The sequence below is a fragment of the Coregonus clupeaformis genome, chromosome 27 (genome assembly GCF_020615455.1).
Source record: "Coregonus clupeaformis isolate EN_2021a chromosome 27, ASM2061545v1, whole genome shotgun sequence".
NCBI lineage: Eukaryota > Metazoa > Chordata > Actinopteri > Salmoniformes > Salmonidae > Coregonus > Coregonus clupeaformis.
The window spans coordinates 34,638,310-34,656,479 of record NC_059218.1 but is presented as its reverse complement, the minus strand read 5'-3'; the positions used below and the strand labels follow the sequence as shown (position 1 = coordinate 34,656,479).

At 44.5% G+C, this 18,170-nt stretch overlaps 1 protein-coding gene across 4 annotated transcripts in view; it reads right to left on the bottom strand.

The window, feature by feature from the left end:
• Nucleotides 1–3,671: 3,671 nt before the first annotated feature.
• The window catches only part of LOC121541880 (leucine-rich repeat and calponin homology domain-containing protein 2), a 77,715-nt gene continuing 63,216 nt past the window's right edge, over nucleotides 3,672–18,170 (bottom strand). For all 4 annotated transcript variants that reach the window (XM_041851238.2, XM_041851239.2, XM_041851240.2 and 1 more), the window contains 3 exons: nucleotides 6,155–6,292; nucleotides 5,917–5,994; nucleotides 3,672–5,610 (listed from right to left, as the gene is read on the bottom strand). In XM_041851238.2, the coding sequence (XP_041707172.2) occupies nucleotides 5,491–5,610; nucleotides 5,917–5,994; nucleotides 6,155–6,292 (336 nt within the window). In that variant the 3' untranslated portion in view covers nucleotides 3,672–5,490. The remainder of the gene's footprint in view (nucleotides 5,611–5,916; nucleotides 5,995–6,154; nucleotides 6,293–18,170) is intronic.

Here is an 18,170-nt window from a genome sequence, read left to right as displayed (position 1 = left end):
CACTCTAAATTCCAAGCATCCGCCTCTAACCCTAGGAAGCTCTTTGCCACATTCTCCTCCCTGCTGAATCCCCTCCCTCTCTGTGGATGACTTCGTCAACCATTTTGAAAAGAAGGTTGACGACATCCGATCCTCGTTGTTAAGTCAAATGACACTGCTGGTCCTGCTCACACTGCCCTACCCTATGCTTTGACTTCTTTCTCCCTCTCTCTCCAGATAAAATCTTGCGACTTGTGACGGCAGGCCGCCCAACAACCTGCCCGCTTGACCCTATCCCCTCCTCTCTTCTCCAGACCATCTCCGGTGACCTTCTCCCTTACCTCACCTCGCTGATCAACTCATCCTTGACCGCTGGCTATGTCCCTTCCGTCTTCAAGAGAGCGAGAGTTGCACCCCTTCTCAAAAAAACAACACTCGATCCCTCTGATGTCAACAACTACAGACCAGTATCCCTTCTTTCTTTTCTCTCCAAAACTATTGAGCGTGCTGTCTTTAGCCAACTCTCTTGCTATCTCTCTCAGAATGACCTTCTTGATCCAAACCAGTCAGGTTTCAAGACTGGTCATTCAACTGAGACTGCTCTTCTCTGTGTCACAGAGGCTCTCCGCACTGCTAAAGCTAACTCTCTCTCTCCTCTGCTCTTGTCCTTCTAGACCTGTCTGCTGCCTTTGATACTGTGAACCATCAGATCCTCCTCTCCACCCTCTCCGAGCTGGGCATCTCCGGCGCGGCTCACTCTTGGATTGCGTCCTACCTGACCGGTCGCTCCTACCAAGTGGCGTGGCGAGAAGCTGTCTCCGCACCACGTGCTCTCACCACTGGCGTCCCCCAGGGCTCAGTTCTAGGCCCTCTCCTATTCTCGCTATACACCAAGTCACTTGGCTCTGTCATATCCTCACATGGCCTCTCCTATCATTGCTACGCTGACGACACACAACTAATCTTCTCCTTTCCCCCTTCTGATAACCAGGTGGCGAATCGCATCTCTGCATGTCTGGCAGACATATCAGTATGGATGACGGATCACCACCTCAAGCTGAACCTCGGCAAGACGGAGCTGCTCTTCCTCCCGGGGAAGGACTGCCCGTTCCATGATCTCGCCATCACGGTTGACAACTCCGTTGTGTCCTCCTCCCAGAGTGCGAAGAGCCTTGGCGTGACCCTGGACAACACCCTGTCGTTCTCCGCTAACATCAAGGCGGTGACCCGATCCTGTAGGTTCATGCTCTACAACATTCGGAGAGTACGACCCTGCCTTACACAGGAAGAGGCACAGGTCCTAATCCAGGCACTTGTCATCTCCCGTCTGGATTACTGCAACTCGCTGTTGGCTGGGCTCCCTGCCTGTGCCATTAAACCCCTACAACTCATCCAGAATGCCGCAGCCCGTCTGGTGTTCAACCTTCCCAAGTTCTCTCACGTCACCCCGCTCCTCCGCACACTCCACTGGCTTCCAGTTGAAGCTCGCATCTGCTACAAGACCATGGTGCTTGCCTACGGAGCTGTGAGGGGAACGGCACCTCCGTACCTTCAGGCTCTGATCAGTCCCTACACCCAAACGAGGGCACTGCGTTCATCCACCTCTGGCCTGCTGGCTCCCCTACCTCTGCGGAAGCATAGTTCCCGCTTAGCCCAGTCAAAAATGTTCGCTGCTCTGGCACCCCAATGGTGGAACAAGCTCCCTCACGACGCCAGGACAGCGGAGTCACTCACCACCTTCCGGAGACATGTGAAACCCCACCTCTTTAAGGAATACCTGGGATAGGATAAAGTAATCCTTCTACCCCCCCCCCCCCTTTACTCCAACCCCCTCCCTAAAAAAAAAATAAAAACATTGTAAAGTGGTTATCCCACTGGCTATAAGGTGAATGCACCTATTTGTAAGTCGCTCTGGATAAGAGCGTCTGCTAAATGACGTAAATGTAAATGTAATGAGCTGCTAAGTATGTGTGGATAATCCTGTCTACCACAGCTTTTTTTAAAAGATACCATGAACTGAAAAAGTTTTGCTACTGCTCTCAACATTGCTGCCCTGAAGTTAATAGCGCTATCGACAACGCTCAGTGGGAAAACGTTGTGATGGACTACTTTCTGGAGGATGATCGTGCCATGCTGACTCTCTGACTTTGAAAATAAATCAGGCAATGAGGAAATCCCTGATTTAGGTAAAAACATTTTAATTGAACCAGACATTGTAGTCATCTGATGACAAAGATGGGGAAGAAACGGTGTCGTTTTCACGGAAGAAGTTGACAGAGTTTTGAAATCTGTGGAATGCCCGGTGGAAGCAGAGACATGATTGCCAAATGCGGAGAGAGTCCAAAAAGAGAACACAGAAAGAAGGCTGTTGTATAAAACACCTGCCTCCGGATTACATCTTCAAACTAAGGGCAACCATGGCATCCATGACAGAGGGAGAAGTGTTTGTCCATGTATATGGGTAAGAGTCTAGCTACATTTTCTGATATTATACGTTTCTAATTTTGTCAGAAAGTCGTTTTCATTGCAAGTTAAAGTGTACTGTTAGCTAGCTAGCTAATGTTAACTGGCTCACTAGCTAACGTTACGTGTATGATCTGTGTAGGAGCTCTAGAAAGAGGCCCAAGTTCCCGAGTTGGAATTCTGAGTTGGTCGACCGTTCGAATCGATTTTTCCCAGTCTGAGTATATTTTTTGTAGTTTTTTTTGTTGTTGTTGTTGTTTTGAATACGGCATTAGATATGGGATTATGGTTAATTGTTTAGCTAGCTAAACAAAAGACTCCACTATGCAAGTAACAATTTCACTGTACAGTTTACAGCTTCTGTATCCTGTGCATGTGACAAATAAACTTAGATTTCATTTGATATATTGTGTGTTACCAGAGACGGTAATGTGAAGAATAACACGACCTGCACCAAAGTCAGATTAGGATATAGGCCAAGGACTAGATAAAGTGTATTTTTATTACTACTTTTTGCTACTACTTTCACCACTTTTAGTCTTGAAATCTTTGGTTGTTTACTACACTGTGAATCCTTAAAGAGATGGGTGGGGCTAAGGCTTAAGAGGTTGTGAATGATGCTGAATGGTTGTAGACAAAGAAGACCTCTCCAGTAGGTGTACCAAAACTTTCACAGTTTATCAACTTTCAAAGAAGAATGACTTTCTCATTGTTCCTCAACTGCAGTATATGATATACAAATTTCTAGCTCGGAGTCTCTACTTTTATCCAATGTAAAAAACACAATTTCAAATGTTGCTACATAGGACCGAATCCAGGTGGTGGGTCACATTTGAATGCACAGAGATACCGTGACGAGAGCCCATTGTCGTGCCAATCATACGTCGCCATCACCTCATGTTTCAGCATTATAATGTTACAAGGATTTGTACACAATTCCTGGAAGCTGAAAATGTCCCAGTTCTTCCATGACCTGCATACTCACCAGACATGTCACCCATTGAGCAGGTTGGGATGCTCTGGATCGACGTGTACAACAGCGTGTTCCAGTTCCTGCCAATATCTAGCAAGTGGGACAACATTCCACAGGCCACAATTAACAGCCTGATCAACTCTATGTGAAGGAGATGTGTCACGCTGCATGAGGAAAATGGTGGTCACACCAGATACTGACTGGTTTTCTGATCCACATTGCTACTTTTTTTTAAGGTATCTGTGACCAACAGATGCATATCTGTATTCCAAGTCATGTGGAATCCATAGATTAGGGCCTAATGAATTTATTTCAATTGACTGATGTCCTTATTTGAACTGTATATGAACTGAGTAACATTTTCGAAATTGTTGCATGTTGCGTTTATATTTTTGTTCAGTATAAATATTTATCAGTGAGTAACACTGATTCAATCAAACAGACATTGCAGACAAAACTACCATTGTTCCTGCACCACACACAAAAACACATTTGAAGGTTAACCGATGTGAGGTTAACCGAATCAGGCTTTTTAGACAGTGAACATGTAAACTGTGGCCAAGAACAAACACTAAAGCTTAAAGCAGGAAAATATCACCAGTTTGGAGCTGCAAACTCCTGTCACATAACTTAAGGGGTCATCAGGGGTGAAAAACAAAACAAACAAAGCATATAAATAGAAAAAATAAATAGATCAATAATTTCCATGATAAAATATTTCAGTGGTCAGGATTCATCTATGGGATCACCTCATTGCTTATGTTTTGTTCCTTATTTGACGTTTTGCAGTTGTGAATCCAACCAGAGGAGCAAGTTATAAATGTAAAGATTAAATATGTCAACATTAAAAAACAACTGTTTCACTGCATCAAATTACCAAAAGATACAATCTCAGCATTGTAAGTGTATTTGGTACAATATCCTAACTAAATAACCATGTGCTTTCAACGAGTCCTATTCAAATAAGCACATGTGGTATGATCAAAGCTACATGCAGTCACAGTATCTGTCTCTAGGTCTGCATTTGAGAGAAGGTCCTGTGGCAGTGGGATGGCTCTCTCGTTTACTGTACAGGGATGAGCTACCAATACCACATCTGCAGTACCTCAGAGCAGCCTCCCTTCACCACAGATGTGCTCCAGTAGAAAATCTATCTGAATCATGGATACCATGCTTTTAAAAGTAAGCTTAGCATTCTTCCCCCAAATGGCACTGTTATTAGTAGTACAATAATTATTCTCAAATGCAGACTGTAAGAAGTGTGTGTACCGGGGTTTGGCTACTGCTGGCTCCTCTGAGGTAAAGCACCACTTAGGATGTCTCAAGCTCTACCTCTGGGATATCAAACAGAGGTATACTGTGATATAACACAATGATCTTCTACAAATATATCCCCTTTGAAAGCTCATTTGTTCTAAAAAGAAAAATCAGGGTGTAAGGACCACTTGAGTTATGTGGTGTGGCTGGTTCGGCTAGCATGCAGTTCAGTTCTCTGAGTGAAAGAGTGCCTTTAATGCCTTTAAAACTGCTATCACTTCACTACCAATGTCTTTAATACAGAGTGTTGAAAACCCAGTGAATTCAGTGTTCGCACCACTAGGTTCAATGGTGTCTGAGAATTGGCCAGTCAATATCACCATGGTGACAGACAGGTCTTCATCTTCACTGTGATTCACCCCTTAGTCTGACTTCTGATCTGGCTTTAGGTTCACCAGTTCTCAAAGTCCACACTGTGCAGGTCACACAGACAGCCACACTGGTACTCTACACACACAGTACAGTAGGGTCCCCTGAAGGAGGACATGACAGAAGCTAACAATCTGATGGATGGGAGGTGGGTCCCAGCTGACATCATATAGGAAGGGTGGGAGGATCTGAGTTAACCCCTCCCTCTCTTGGCTCAGTCAGCTGGCAATGGACTCCCTGCAGCCCCTGGGCCCTCGACCTTAAGGGGTCCCTGGTCCCCGGTGATGAGCGGAGCAGGCTGGAAGCCCCCTCCTCTGTGGGGTGAAGGGCTGGGTGGTGGAGGATTGGACTAGGCTGGACAGGGGGTGGAGGCAGTGTCCAGGCTGCTGTTAGACAGCAGACAGCTGAGTGGGCTTGGAGGCCGGCAGCTCCAGTAGAGCCTGAACGGTCATACCCACCTTCACCAGCCCACGCTCCTCTAGGATATGGTGGGGCAAACACAGCTTGTCCTGCCAGGGCAGAAACACAGCAGACAGTCATCACCGGTCCTTTCAAAACACTTTCAGGTCAGTACAAGTGAATTGACGTTTGGGTGCCAGTCTATTTCTTTGTTAAAATACATTGTTGGCAAGACAACAACAAGGCAGTTGTATAAACCAAAAATCAAGCTCAACCTATCCTCTTGAGGTTTCCACATTAGGTTCAGGACTCAAACAGATGTTCTCCTGATAAGGGAGGCGTATCAGATCTCTTGCTGGTGACTGAGAGGACTGATGGCAATGATAGACAGTAGTGATTTGGTGATGTGTGTTTACCTGTGGCACACCCAGCTTCTTACAGGCATCCAGGAAGTTCTCCACATTCCTGCGGCACTTGGCCATGCTAAGCTTTGGCTGTGGAACAGAGTTGGTCAATAGTTACATGGAAGAAATAAAAAAGCAGAGAAATATGATACTTATTTGTTCTAAATATTATTTGCTTTTTTTTCTTCTTGGCAGGTGGTTTGCTTCGGCTTTGGGGATTTCAAACAACAGGTTTTCAACTGGTACTTACCACTGCTGGGGAGGGTACATGGATGCTGGCCACCGACCGAGGACGAATGTGATTGGCCAGATGGCACAGGACAACGCCATCCATTAGAGCAGCTCCGACATTGTCCGGCAGTAAGACCTTCAGTCTGGACTCCAGGTTCTGAGAGGAGTCACAGAAATAACACATTCAACATGGATCCTGTAGAATAGATCACTGTGGAATACTGTACATCACCTATTGCAACCACTAAGGCAAGACATGTATGAACAGTCCTCTATAGGAGGCGTTTGGATATAATACAGTGGGGAAAAAAAGTATTTAGTCAGCCACCAATTGTGCAAGTTCTCCCACTTAAAAAGATGAGAGATGCCTGTAATTTTCATCATAGGTACACGTCAACTATGACAGACAAATTGAGGAAAAAAAATCCAGAAAATCACATCGTAGGATTTTTAATGAATTTATTTGCAAATTATGGTGGAAAATAAGTATTTGGTCACCTACAAACAAGCAAGATTTCTGGCTCTCATAGACCTGTAACTTCTTATTTAAGAGGCTCCTCTGTCCTCCACTCGTTACCTGTATTAATGGCACCTGTTTGAACTTGTTATCAGTATAAAATACACCTGTCCACAACCTCAAACAGTCACACTCCAAACTCCACTATGGCCAAGACCAAAGAGCTGTCAAAGGACACCAGAAACAAAATTGTAGACCTGCACCAGGCTGGGAAGACTGAATCTGCAATAGGTAAGCAGCTTGGTTTGAAGAAATCAACTGTGGGAGCAATTATTAGGAAATGGAAGACATACAAGACCACTGATAATCTCCCTCGATCTGGGGCTCCACGCAAGATCTCACCCCGTGGGGTCAAAATGATCACAAGAACGGTGAGCAAAAATCCCAGAACCACACGGGGGGACCTAGTGAATGACCTGCAGAGAGCTGGGACCAAAGTAACAAAGCCTACCATCAGTAACACACTACGCCGCCAGGGACTCAAATCCTGCAGTGAAAGACGTGTCCCCCTGCTTAAGCCAGTACATGTCCAGGCCCGTCTGAAGTGCATTTGGATGATCCAGAAGAGGATTGGGAGAATGTCATATGGTCAGATGAAACCAAAATATAACTTTTTGGTAAAAACTCAACTCGTCATGTTTGGAGGACAAAGAATGGTGAGTTGCATCCAAAGAACACCATACCTACTTTGAAGCATGGGGGTGGAAACATCATGCTTTGGGGCTGTTTTTCTGCAAAGGGACCAGGACGACTGATCCGTGTAAAGGAAAGAATGAATGTGGCCATGTATTTTGAGATTTTGAGTGAAAACCTCCTTCCATCAGCAAGGGCATTGAAGATGAAATGTGGCTGGGTCTTTCAGCATGACAATGATCCCAAACACACCGCCCGGGCAACGAAGGAGTGGCTTCGTAAGAAGCATTTCAAGGTCCTGGAGTGGCCTAGCCAGTCTCCAGATCTCAACCCCATAGAAAATCTTTGGAGGGAGTTGAAAGTCCGTGTTGCCCAGCGACAGCCTCAAAACATCACTGCTCTAGAGGAGATCTGCATGGAGGAATGGGCCAAAATACCAGAAACAGTGTGTGAAAACCTTGTGAAGACTTACAGAAAACGTTCGACCTGTGTCATTGCCAACAAAGGGTATATAACAAAGTATTGAGAAACTTTTGTTATTGACCAAATACTTATTTTCCACCATCATTTGCCAATAAATTCATTAAAAATCCTACAATGTGATTTTCTGGATTATTTTTTCTCATTTTGTCTTTTATAGTTGACGTGTACCTATGATGAAAATTACAGGCCTCTCTTATCTTTTTAAGTGGGATAACTTGCACAATTGGTGGCTGACTAAATACTTTTTTTCCCCACTGTATATATATTAACAATATATGTCATTTAGCAGACACTTTTATCCAAAGTGACTTACAGACTTATGCATGACATGCCAACAACAAATTCTGAACCTACACATCCATGCATTACTGACCAAATTATGAAAGACAAGCATTGCAATTTTGAATTCCGTAAAATTAGTGTGGAAGAGGTGAAAAAAGTATGGTTGTCTATCAACAATTACAAGCCACCATGGCCATCTCTTCAATCTAAGCCTAAAGGAAAGTGTGTGCTCTCAGGCCTGGAGGGAAGCAAAAGTCATTCCGCTGCCCAAGAATAGCAAAGCACCCTTTACTGGCTCAAACAGTCGACCAATCAGCCTGTTACCAACCCTTAGTAAACTTTTGGAAAAAATGGTGTTTGACGAGATACAATGCTATTTCACAATAAACAAATTAACAACAGATTTGCAGCATGCTTAAAGGGAAGGGCATTCAACATGTACGGCACTGACACAAATGTTGGCTGAGAGAAATTGATAGTGGAGCTTTTGAAATTATCGATCATAATCTGCTGCTGGAAAAACGTTTGTGTTATGGCTTTACATCCCCTGCTATATTGTGGATCGAGAGTTACCCGTTTAACAGAACACAGAGGGTTTTCTTTAATGGAAGCCTCTCCAACACAATCCAGGTAGAATCAGGATTTCAATCTTTAATAATGACCTGCCACTGGCTCTGAGTAAAGCCTGTGTGTCTATGTATGCTGATGACTCAACACTACACGTCAGCTACCACAGCATCTGAAATCACTGCAACACCTACAGTGAGGGAAAAAAGTATTTGATCCCCTACTGATTTTGTACGTTTGCCCACTGACAAAGAAATTATCAGTCTATAATTGTAATGGTAGGTTTATTTGAACAGTGAGAGACAGAATAACAACAAAAACATCCAGAAAAATGCATGTCAAAAATGTTATAAATTGATTTGCATTTTAATGAGGGAAAAAAGTATTTGACCCCCTCTGTTAGATTAATTTGGATTTTAAGAATAATGACTAAAGGATTTCACCCCAAATACAGTATAAATGTTAGAATTATCATGTAGTGTCAACCCACTAACAGAGGGGGCGGTACTAAACATTCAAGGGTGAAGGGGAAGGCGGAAACTGTCTAGAAAACCCACCTAAAGGTGGGAGGAGTCAAGTCCAGGAGGTATAAAATCGTATGTTTGTGTCTTTGGCGCCAGAGCTCTCCATGAATAAATATACAGATAATACTTGTTGGTTGTGGACCTTGAATCATTGATGATTAAAACCAGAGCCTTACAACCTCTGGTAATGATTCAAGCTTAGGTTGAATTAGAGATAGAAATTCACATGACAGATTGGTCCTTTGAGCGGAGCTTAAATACGTCTTTATCGTTCTAAGGACACCGAAACCCGTGCACGGGCGGGTGATAGCATCCGTGAAAGAGTCCTGGTCTTCGACGTTAAGGTTATAAACAGGCCGGTGATTACTCTTTATGAACGATAAAGACGTTAACGAGTTTGAAAAAGCATTTAAATCCAAACTGCAAGGAAAAGGTCAGTAATTTTTATTCATGGATTTTGGTGAAATGATTTAAACTTGTATAAGAATAGGAATTCTTGTAGAGGGCAGACAATAGTTACCAAAATCTCAAAGGAGGTAATAATTATTACGACGGGGGAGGGTCCGAAAATGACCCTAAGTAAATAGCTTTTACAAAAATAAACTAGTCCGAAATGACATGGAGTGAAGGGTATTCACCAAGGTAAACTAGTTAATATTGTCATTGTGCGAGATGCAGTGTAACAGTATAAACAGGGAGATAATTATCATCGTGTGAGATAGATGAGTCGGGAGTAGCGTATACGACTAGGGATTTGCTAGAACTTTGCAAATAAGTTTAGCAAATGATTGTATAAGGTCGTATATGTGTGAGACTTAATCCATCGGAATACGTGATAATTGTTTCAAGGAAGGAGCTAAAAATAAGTCGCGTGAGAAAAAATTGTTAACTTACTCTTTTCATGAAACCGGAGTTTTAAATAAAAACTCTGGGTTAGGGGTTAAATAATTTTAAATGGTTAATTACAAAAGCAGATCATACATTGGCTCAAGAGGCGCACTAAGATATTAGCTCCTACGAAAATAATTCGGGATTGAATTATTTAAAAAAAGGGGGGGGGGATTTCTTATTTTTCCACCATGGGAAATAAATCTTCTAAAGAGGTCCGAGAATTAACGGGGGATGAAAGATATATGTTAGGAAGAGATCGAATAAATATGTTTTATGGATCCATTTGGGAGAAGAGGTATGAATTTATTGGGCATCTCGAAGTAAAAAAGTTAGAAGTTATATGGCAGATGCATGTGAAACGGATTTGAAAAAACAGCGAAAGGAGGGGCTAGAAACAGCGAGTGTTTTTTTTTTAAGCGCGAAAGTGCTTTAACGGTAACAAAGGAAAATGTTTGAAAAAATGATTCGTGTCAATTAAGAATTGGCTAAAAACACCACAAAGCGATTATTTGAGAGGTACCTATAAATTCCAACGATGCATATTGTGATGTCACGAGAGGCTGTGTCCTGGAGGGACGTTACATCCCCCTGAGATGGCTGCAAACCCAGACAGCTATGGCTCCATCTGCTGGTATGGTCGGGAACTCCACCCCTCTATGGCCAATCTTCCCACGCAGCTGAAACAAATGAGGAGCTGATGAGCTGAAGGTTTGGGAAGGGAAGAGACACAGTCTCCAACCTGGGCTCTCTGGAGGACAAGAGTGCTGCACGTCCACTTCCATGAGGAATATAAGGATTTGGAGATACTTACCTTTGGGAAATACTCACCTTTGGATATATGCACCTGTGGAAATACGTGAGAGACATTTGGAAGGACTTTTTGCTGGGTTGGCCACTAGCTGCAACGTGGACTACAGTAAGGCTGGGGGAAAGTTATCTGGGCGAGTGAGAATTATGATTTTGGATGTGGAAGAGACATCCCTGAACTGTTAACCCTTAAAGAGCCACAAGAGAACAGAATTTTGTTATATTTTCGTTAATTTCCCAAGACCTATAATAAAATCCTTGTTTTGTTTGAACCTTGTCTCCTTGCACTACTTGAGCAATCCCGCTGAAAGCTGTGTAGCCTCTCGTGACGTCACAGATGGTGGAGAATACAGGCACGCTCAAGCGTTAATAGTGCATGTCAGAGGAGGATACCGAAGGTTTGATCACCCAGTTTTCCAAGTTGGCCGTAGGCCCCCGCCGACTGAAATGGAGGACATATTGAAAGCCCTTGTTGCTGGCCAGCAAGCCCAGATGCAAGCAAACGTGGCTCTCTTGGAGGAGCAAAAGAAAGCCAACCTTCTGAAGGCAGAGGAATTGCAGTTGCAGAGACAGAGGGTGGTCCAAAATACCCGCCCAATAAAGGCAAGTGACTTTATATCTAAGATGGGAGCTACCGATGACATTGAGGCATACCTGCATGCATTTGAGGCCACGGCCACTAGGGAAGCCTGGCCCAAGCAACAGTGGGTTGGTCTGTTAGCCCCCTTTCTAACCGGGGAAGCGCTGAATGCTGTCCGGGACCTGGGCCCTGACCAGGTTACTGACTATGATGCCCTGAAGTCTGAGATCCTCAGCAGATATGGACTCACAAAGTTTGGTATGGCCCAGCGCTTTCACAGTTGGACCTTCCAACCAGACCAACCTCCTCGGGCGCAGATGCATGAACTTGTCCGAATCGCAAGGAAATGGCTGGATCCGCAGAGGAATACAGCAGCGGCGGTGGTGGAGGCCGTTGTGGTGGATCGTTACCTGCGCGCCCTGCCTTATGAGGCAAAACGGTTCATCAGTCAACAGGCCTTGACCACGGCTGATCTGACCGTGGAAGCTGTGGAAAAGTACCAGGCCACAGCGGAGATGCTGAATGCTTCCCGAAAAGACCCCAGGAGTGCGGCCCCACCACAAATGGGAAGAACCCGTCCAAAGGACCCCAAGGTCTCGAACCCAGCCACGTCAGGACTTATCCCGGCTCCAGGGGGGAGCCAGAAACCAGGCGGGTCCAAGAAGAGTACACCAGGAGGGGGAAACTCGACAGTGTTACCGGTGTGGGGAGATGGGACATATCTCCTGGCAGTGTGGGAAACCAGCCGATGAACCTATGCCCACTGCGGAGTCCTCCAGCTCAGCACACACACACCGTTTTGCCTCGCTCTTGGGAGTCGTAGATGGCGGCCCAGATCGACCCCCCACCTGCCCGGTAACTGTGAATCACCATGATGTGGAGGCCTTACTGGATTCTGGTAGCCGGGCCACCCTGGTGCGTAAGGATTTGGTGGGCCCAACGTGTCTGACCCCCGGGGAAAGTCCTCCCAGTTTCCTGTGTCCATGGGGACACCAGAGAATACCCCATTACTGAACTTACAATGACCAGCACACGGGGAACCATACACACGACGGCGTGGGGTGGTTGATTCCCTCCCCCGTCCCTGTCCTAATTGGACGAGACTGCCCAGCCTTTTACCCACTCTGGAGAGAGTCTCAGGAGAGGATAACCCGAGTACCTCGGAAACGGAGAGGCAAGACTCATCCTGGGAAGGCTCCGGTGCAATCCTCCGAGTTACTCACTCCCGCCCGGGCTCTGATAGGGATGGCAGGTGCCCAGACCGACACAGAGACGGAGCTACAGAATCTGGACAAAGAACTGTCTGGTCTGAAGGGGACCGCTGAGAGGTATCGTTTGTTAAAGCAACAGTTAGACATGAAGACAGAAGAGTTAGATATCCTCCAGGCTAAACTCCAACAGAGCTCCTTCCATAAGCAACAGGAGGAGCTGGAGAGGCTGCGCAGGACCATCGAGGAGTGTGAGGAGACCCTGCGCAGTAGTAAGGAGGTCCAGAAGAAGGCAGAGGGAGAAGTACAAGGTGTTGGAGAACAAGATGAAGAATGCGGAGGCAGAGAGAGAGAAGGAACTGAAAGCTGCTCAACAGAAGCTAAACTCTGCTAAAACCAAGGCTGATGCGTTCAGTAAGAAACTCAAGGAGAGACAACAGGAGGCTGAGTCCCTGGTCCTAGAGGTGGAGGAGTTGAAGAGAGAGCAGGCTGGCAAGCACCACGGCAATGCGGACGCCCTCTCCCGGCGTGATGCCTTCTTCGCTGCCTTTACCCCGACGAGGACGTCGGTCCCGAGGAGGGGGATGTGTGATGTCACGAGAGGCTGTGTCCTGGAGGGACGTTACATCCCCCTGAGGTGGCTGCAAACCCAGACAGCTATGGCTCCATCTGCTGGTATGGTCGGGGAACTCCACCCCTCTATGGCCAATCTTCCCACGCAGCTGAAACAAATGAGGAGCTGATGAGCTGAAGGTTTGGGAAGGGAAGAGACACAGTCTCCAACCTGGGCTCTCTGGAGGACAAGAGTGCTGCACGTCCACTTCCATGAGGAATATAAGGATTTGGAGATACTTACCTTTGGGAAATACTCACCTTTGGATATATGCACCTGTGGAAATACGTGAGAGACATTTGGAAGGACTTTTTGCTGGGTTGGCCACTAGCTGCAACGTGGACTACAGTAAGGCTGGGGGAAAGTTATCTGGGCGAGTGAGAATTATGATTTTGGATGTGGAAGAGACATCCCTGAACTGTTAACCCTTAAAGAGCCACAAGAGAACAGAATTTTGTTATATTTTCGTTAATTTCCCAAGACCTATAATAAAATCCTTGTTTTGTTTGAACCTTGTCTCCTTGCACTACTTGAGCAATCCCGCTGAAAGCTGTGTAGCCTCTCGTGACGTCACAATATGTATGAACTTTCGCACTCAAACGTAGACGTACATCATGAGTGAGAAAGTAGAGAATATTTACATTTGCATTTTTGGTCATTTGGCAGACGCTCTGGTCCGGAGCGACTTGCAGAACCAATAGAGGGTTGCATTGAACTATTATGTTGTGTTGGGCATTTGAATGGCATAAGGTGAAATATGTGTGTATGAGGGAAGTCAACGGCTGGGATGAATGGTAACCGGATACTACTTAGTATTTGGTTGGTTAATGCTAAAGGGAAGATTTGGAGCGTGGTTGGGGGTTAAAAACTCACTTATTCAATAGGGAATGGGTGGAGAGAGAGAGAGTTTTTACGTGTATTAAAAGTTGCATAAGATAGCTTTAGTATTATTCTAGATAGGTCTATGAAAACATGTTACAGGTACGAATGACATTATGGAATATCATCCTTAAGTGTATGCTTATCAACGATATCAAGTATTTGTTTTATTGATTAGGGCCGAATCAGAGAGAACAGTTGAAGAAATTGGATGGCGAACTGAAGTAGCGATAGAGCTGTGAGGGTTGAGTTTGAAAAGGAGAGGCAGAGACAGACTTAGAGAGACAGAGGAAGTTAGAGAGGGAGAGAATAAAAGAAATAGAGAGAAGGAAACTGTTTAGGTTTGAAAAACAAGCAGGCTGATAGACAGAGACAACAGTTTCTGGAGCTTGAAAAGCAGAGACTAACAGAGTAAGAAAAGGAACAGACGAAAGCAGAGTATTTAATGGCCACTAGGGGAAATAGCTGGTAGAGGTAGAACTCCAGAATAGAAGGGGAGAGAGATTTTACTAGGGGGTGAATCAAATAATTGATAATGGATCATTTGAAATGAGATCACATGTAGCAGATTTAGGGTAATCAATTAAATAATAATTAAATAATCATTGTATACTCGAAGAATTTTGAGTGGTTTTATGGATTAGTTATAAGGAATTAGATTGATACAAACATTATTGATGGGTTAGGACTGGGGATATCTGTATCATGTTTTGTGTGTACTACCATCTTTAGATTACGGATGGTAATTGAAGGTTAACAAAATGTATAACCAGGAGAAAGAGATTAGCTTATCTCATTGGAATATTGCTCAGGGCAAGGGGGAGCAGTAGTGAAGTTAGGCAGTATTTAGGTCATAAGAGGGAGCTACCAAATTACGTTGAGCCTAACTATCTTTGATTGTTATTTTTCAATTGGGTTTTTCAACAAAAAAAAACACACCCAGCATGATGTTTATAAAGGGTTGTTATGTTGAATTTAGGGGATTTTCAACAGTTCATAGGTGGTGTTTACTATGCTGTGGGATGGAACGGTTTATTGGGTGATATTTGAAACTAAATTAATGGAATAAGCTGCAGTAATCAGAGGAATGTACAATCTAAGGCGAGACAACTATTGCCTAGATCATTGATTTAGCAACAGGATCAGGTAGATAGGGACTAGAGGAAGAAAAAAAAAATTGATGAAGAATGATGTTTTTTTTTGGTGGGCTATTAGAGATAACTGGGTTAATCACGAACATAGAGGTTTTTATTCTTTGTTGCTAGGCAGAACACTTAGGTGACCTAAATATGGACTTGTCATGTCCAACAATCAGTCTTCAGGTCAAGCCCGGGAGAGCCGGGGTAGAACAGAGGTTGAACTAAACATAAGTGTTTTTACAAGATAAGAGATTAATTGATTGGATTACTAATTGATTCTGAACTGAATGAAAGTCGAATTTCGCCGCCATAAAAGACAAAGGAAGTGGGAGGAGCAATAAAGAAGCAAAAGACAATCTCAAAAATTAAAGGCATAGCAATTGGTTGATAAATTACCTAAGGGAATGTTTAGAAAGGTAGTAATATTGACACATAAGCAGAACTATGTGTCAAGAGGGGGGAAGAGGCTAATTGTAGGATTAAATAATATACGAAGGAGAGGACAAAATACTAAAAAAAAAAAACATTTTTTAGATACAGTCTAAAAAGAGAATGCAGTCAGAAATTGTTAGATTAATCTGAACATGTGTGAAGATAGTTTATTAACCACACCCGTATGTCAGAGGTTTTGTGCCCCACAGGTGAACTAAAGGAGAAGGTGACCCACTATCTAACCAGGTGACTGGTGAGCATCCAGTCACTAGAAGGAAAACTGGAAGCAGGCCTGTTGGGAAGGGCCCTATCAGGTTATGTTGGTCACCGCCTTGGCCATTAGAATAGCAGAGAGAGGAACCTGGGTCCATGTTACCCACTGCAAGAAGGTAAGACCACATACAAGCACCACTTAGCACACGCAGAGTTTGGCGAGCAGAACTGCGCCACAGGGTCCGGGGGTCACCTCTGTCAACGAAGATCTCCTACCCAGACCTATCATCACTGTAGTGTGTTCCTAGGTTTTGAGTATGGGGTGGTACCGAGCAGAAGGACTCAAGACAGGAGAGGGTTGGCGGTTTTTGGGAATATGGGTGACCCTGAGCTGCATCATAGTCTCGACAATAGTCGTGGTATGTCAAGATCCACCACCACCTCGCACCAATTACGCTATGGCCTTACCATTATTAAGAAATAAAAGGGAAGCGACCCGACATACTGACCGTCAAGGGCGAGTGATCTACAAAATAGGAGTCAGAGAAGGGTGGGGAGTAAGATTCAAAATTAGGATCAGGGATCTTATCAGGGCAGATAAGCAAGCAACGTGGGATTATAAAATCCCATTGTATTTATGTTCAGCTCCCTCGGCGGATTGTTCCTGGGCTCAGGTATTTAGACATACTGGGGGACGGGGAGATGAGACGGGGGGGGGCTGGACGTCCAGATGGAGGATAAGAAGGTATAACGACATCCCCACGGAGATGGTAGTAACGATAGTAAAGGTCACTAAAGAGGACATGAAAAGAACTTACTGGGCTTGCGCGGACAAATACGGACAGGATACTTGTCTAAGATTACATTTGATGGAGTCAAAAGATATAGAGGGAGCAGGTACTGTCATTAATCCATTAATGGCAATAGACCGAGTAAATCAGTCAAGGGATGACGGAGTCAATTCGACTAACCCGTCCACTATGAAATATTTTCTCCTCCAAGAATGGAACAATGGGGAAGTGGAGGGGGTCCCTGATGAGAATCTCTGGTTAAAGTGGATGAAATACACCGCTAGGGCCTTGGGGGAGACCAATTGTTATGCATGCTCCATTGGGCGACCGACAATGTTGACCACCCCAATGCCAAAGGCAATGTTTCCCTGTGTATTAGACCTGGGGTCCAATCAAAAAGAGCCAAATTGCACAGGGATTGGGCTGGCAAAATTGACATACTGGGCCAGCCCACCTAGATTCACTTTAACTCCTGGCGAATACCAGTGTTACAGACATAGAAATGGCACCCGTAACTTGGGTGATTTTGATGGCTGTAAGGAGATAATTAATGTGACTGATTTAGATAAGAAGGAAAAAAAATTAGGAGCCTAACCATCCCTCTGACTGATGTGTGGTGGGCATGCACTAACAAAGGGAGCATTCGGCAGACATTACCAGAGGGATGGGTGGGTACTTGTGCACCAGTATTGTTGGTCCAACCTGTAAGAATTAGTCATCAAAGACCAGTGAAAGGAAGAATAATTAGGAGAAAAATAAATATAAGTCAGGAAGGAAATAGCCCAATTTGGATAGATGGTATAGGCATCCCCAGGGGTGTTCCAGACGAATACAAAGCTATGAATCAAATATGGGAGAGTTTTACTACAACATTTTTCTGGTGGGTGACAATAAACAAAAATATGGATTGGATAAATTATATCTATTACAACCAACAACGATTTATTGACCAGACTAGAGATGCAGTAAAGGGGATCTCTGAGCGATTATCCGCCATCCCGCTCATAACTTAGTAGAGGTTGGTTCTAGATCAGGCAGAAAGGGCCGGTGTCTATAGAAAGATAAGCCATTGTTGCACATTTATCCCTAACAACACCACACTGGATGCGACAGTCACCAGAGCTCTTACAGAATTAACTGCACTAAGTGAAGGATGAACTGAACTCAGAAGTTAGTACATTGTGGATAGGGTGGTTTGATGAAATATTTGGTAAATGGAAAACCATAGCAGCCACCATCTTAGGAGCGGTCAGTGTTTGTATGGGTATTCTTGTATTATGTGGTTGTTGTCTTGTTCCCTGTGTCCGAGGATTGGTGAGTCAGGCGTTGGTGAAATGCAGTATCTAAACAATGATGAGAGATGGACTGACTCCGGACTCTGACCAGGGGAATGTGAAAAACGATCCTCCAGGCTTGGTGGATGACGAGGATTTGGACCCTGAAAGACCGCAATTGGATGAAATGTTTATTAGTTCT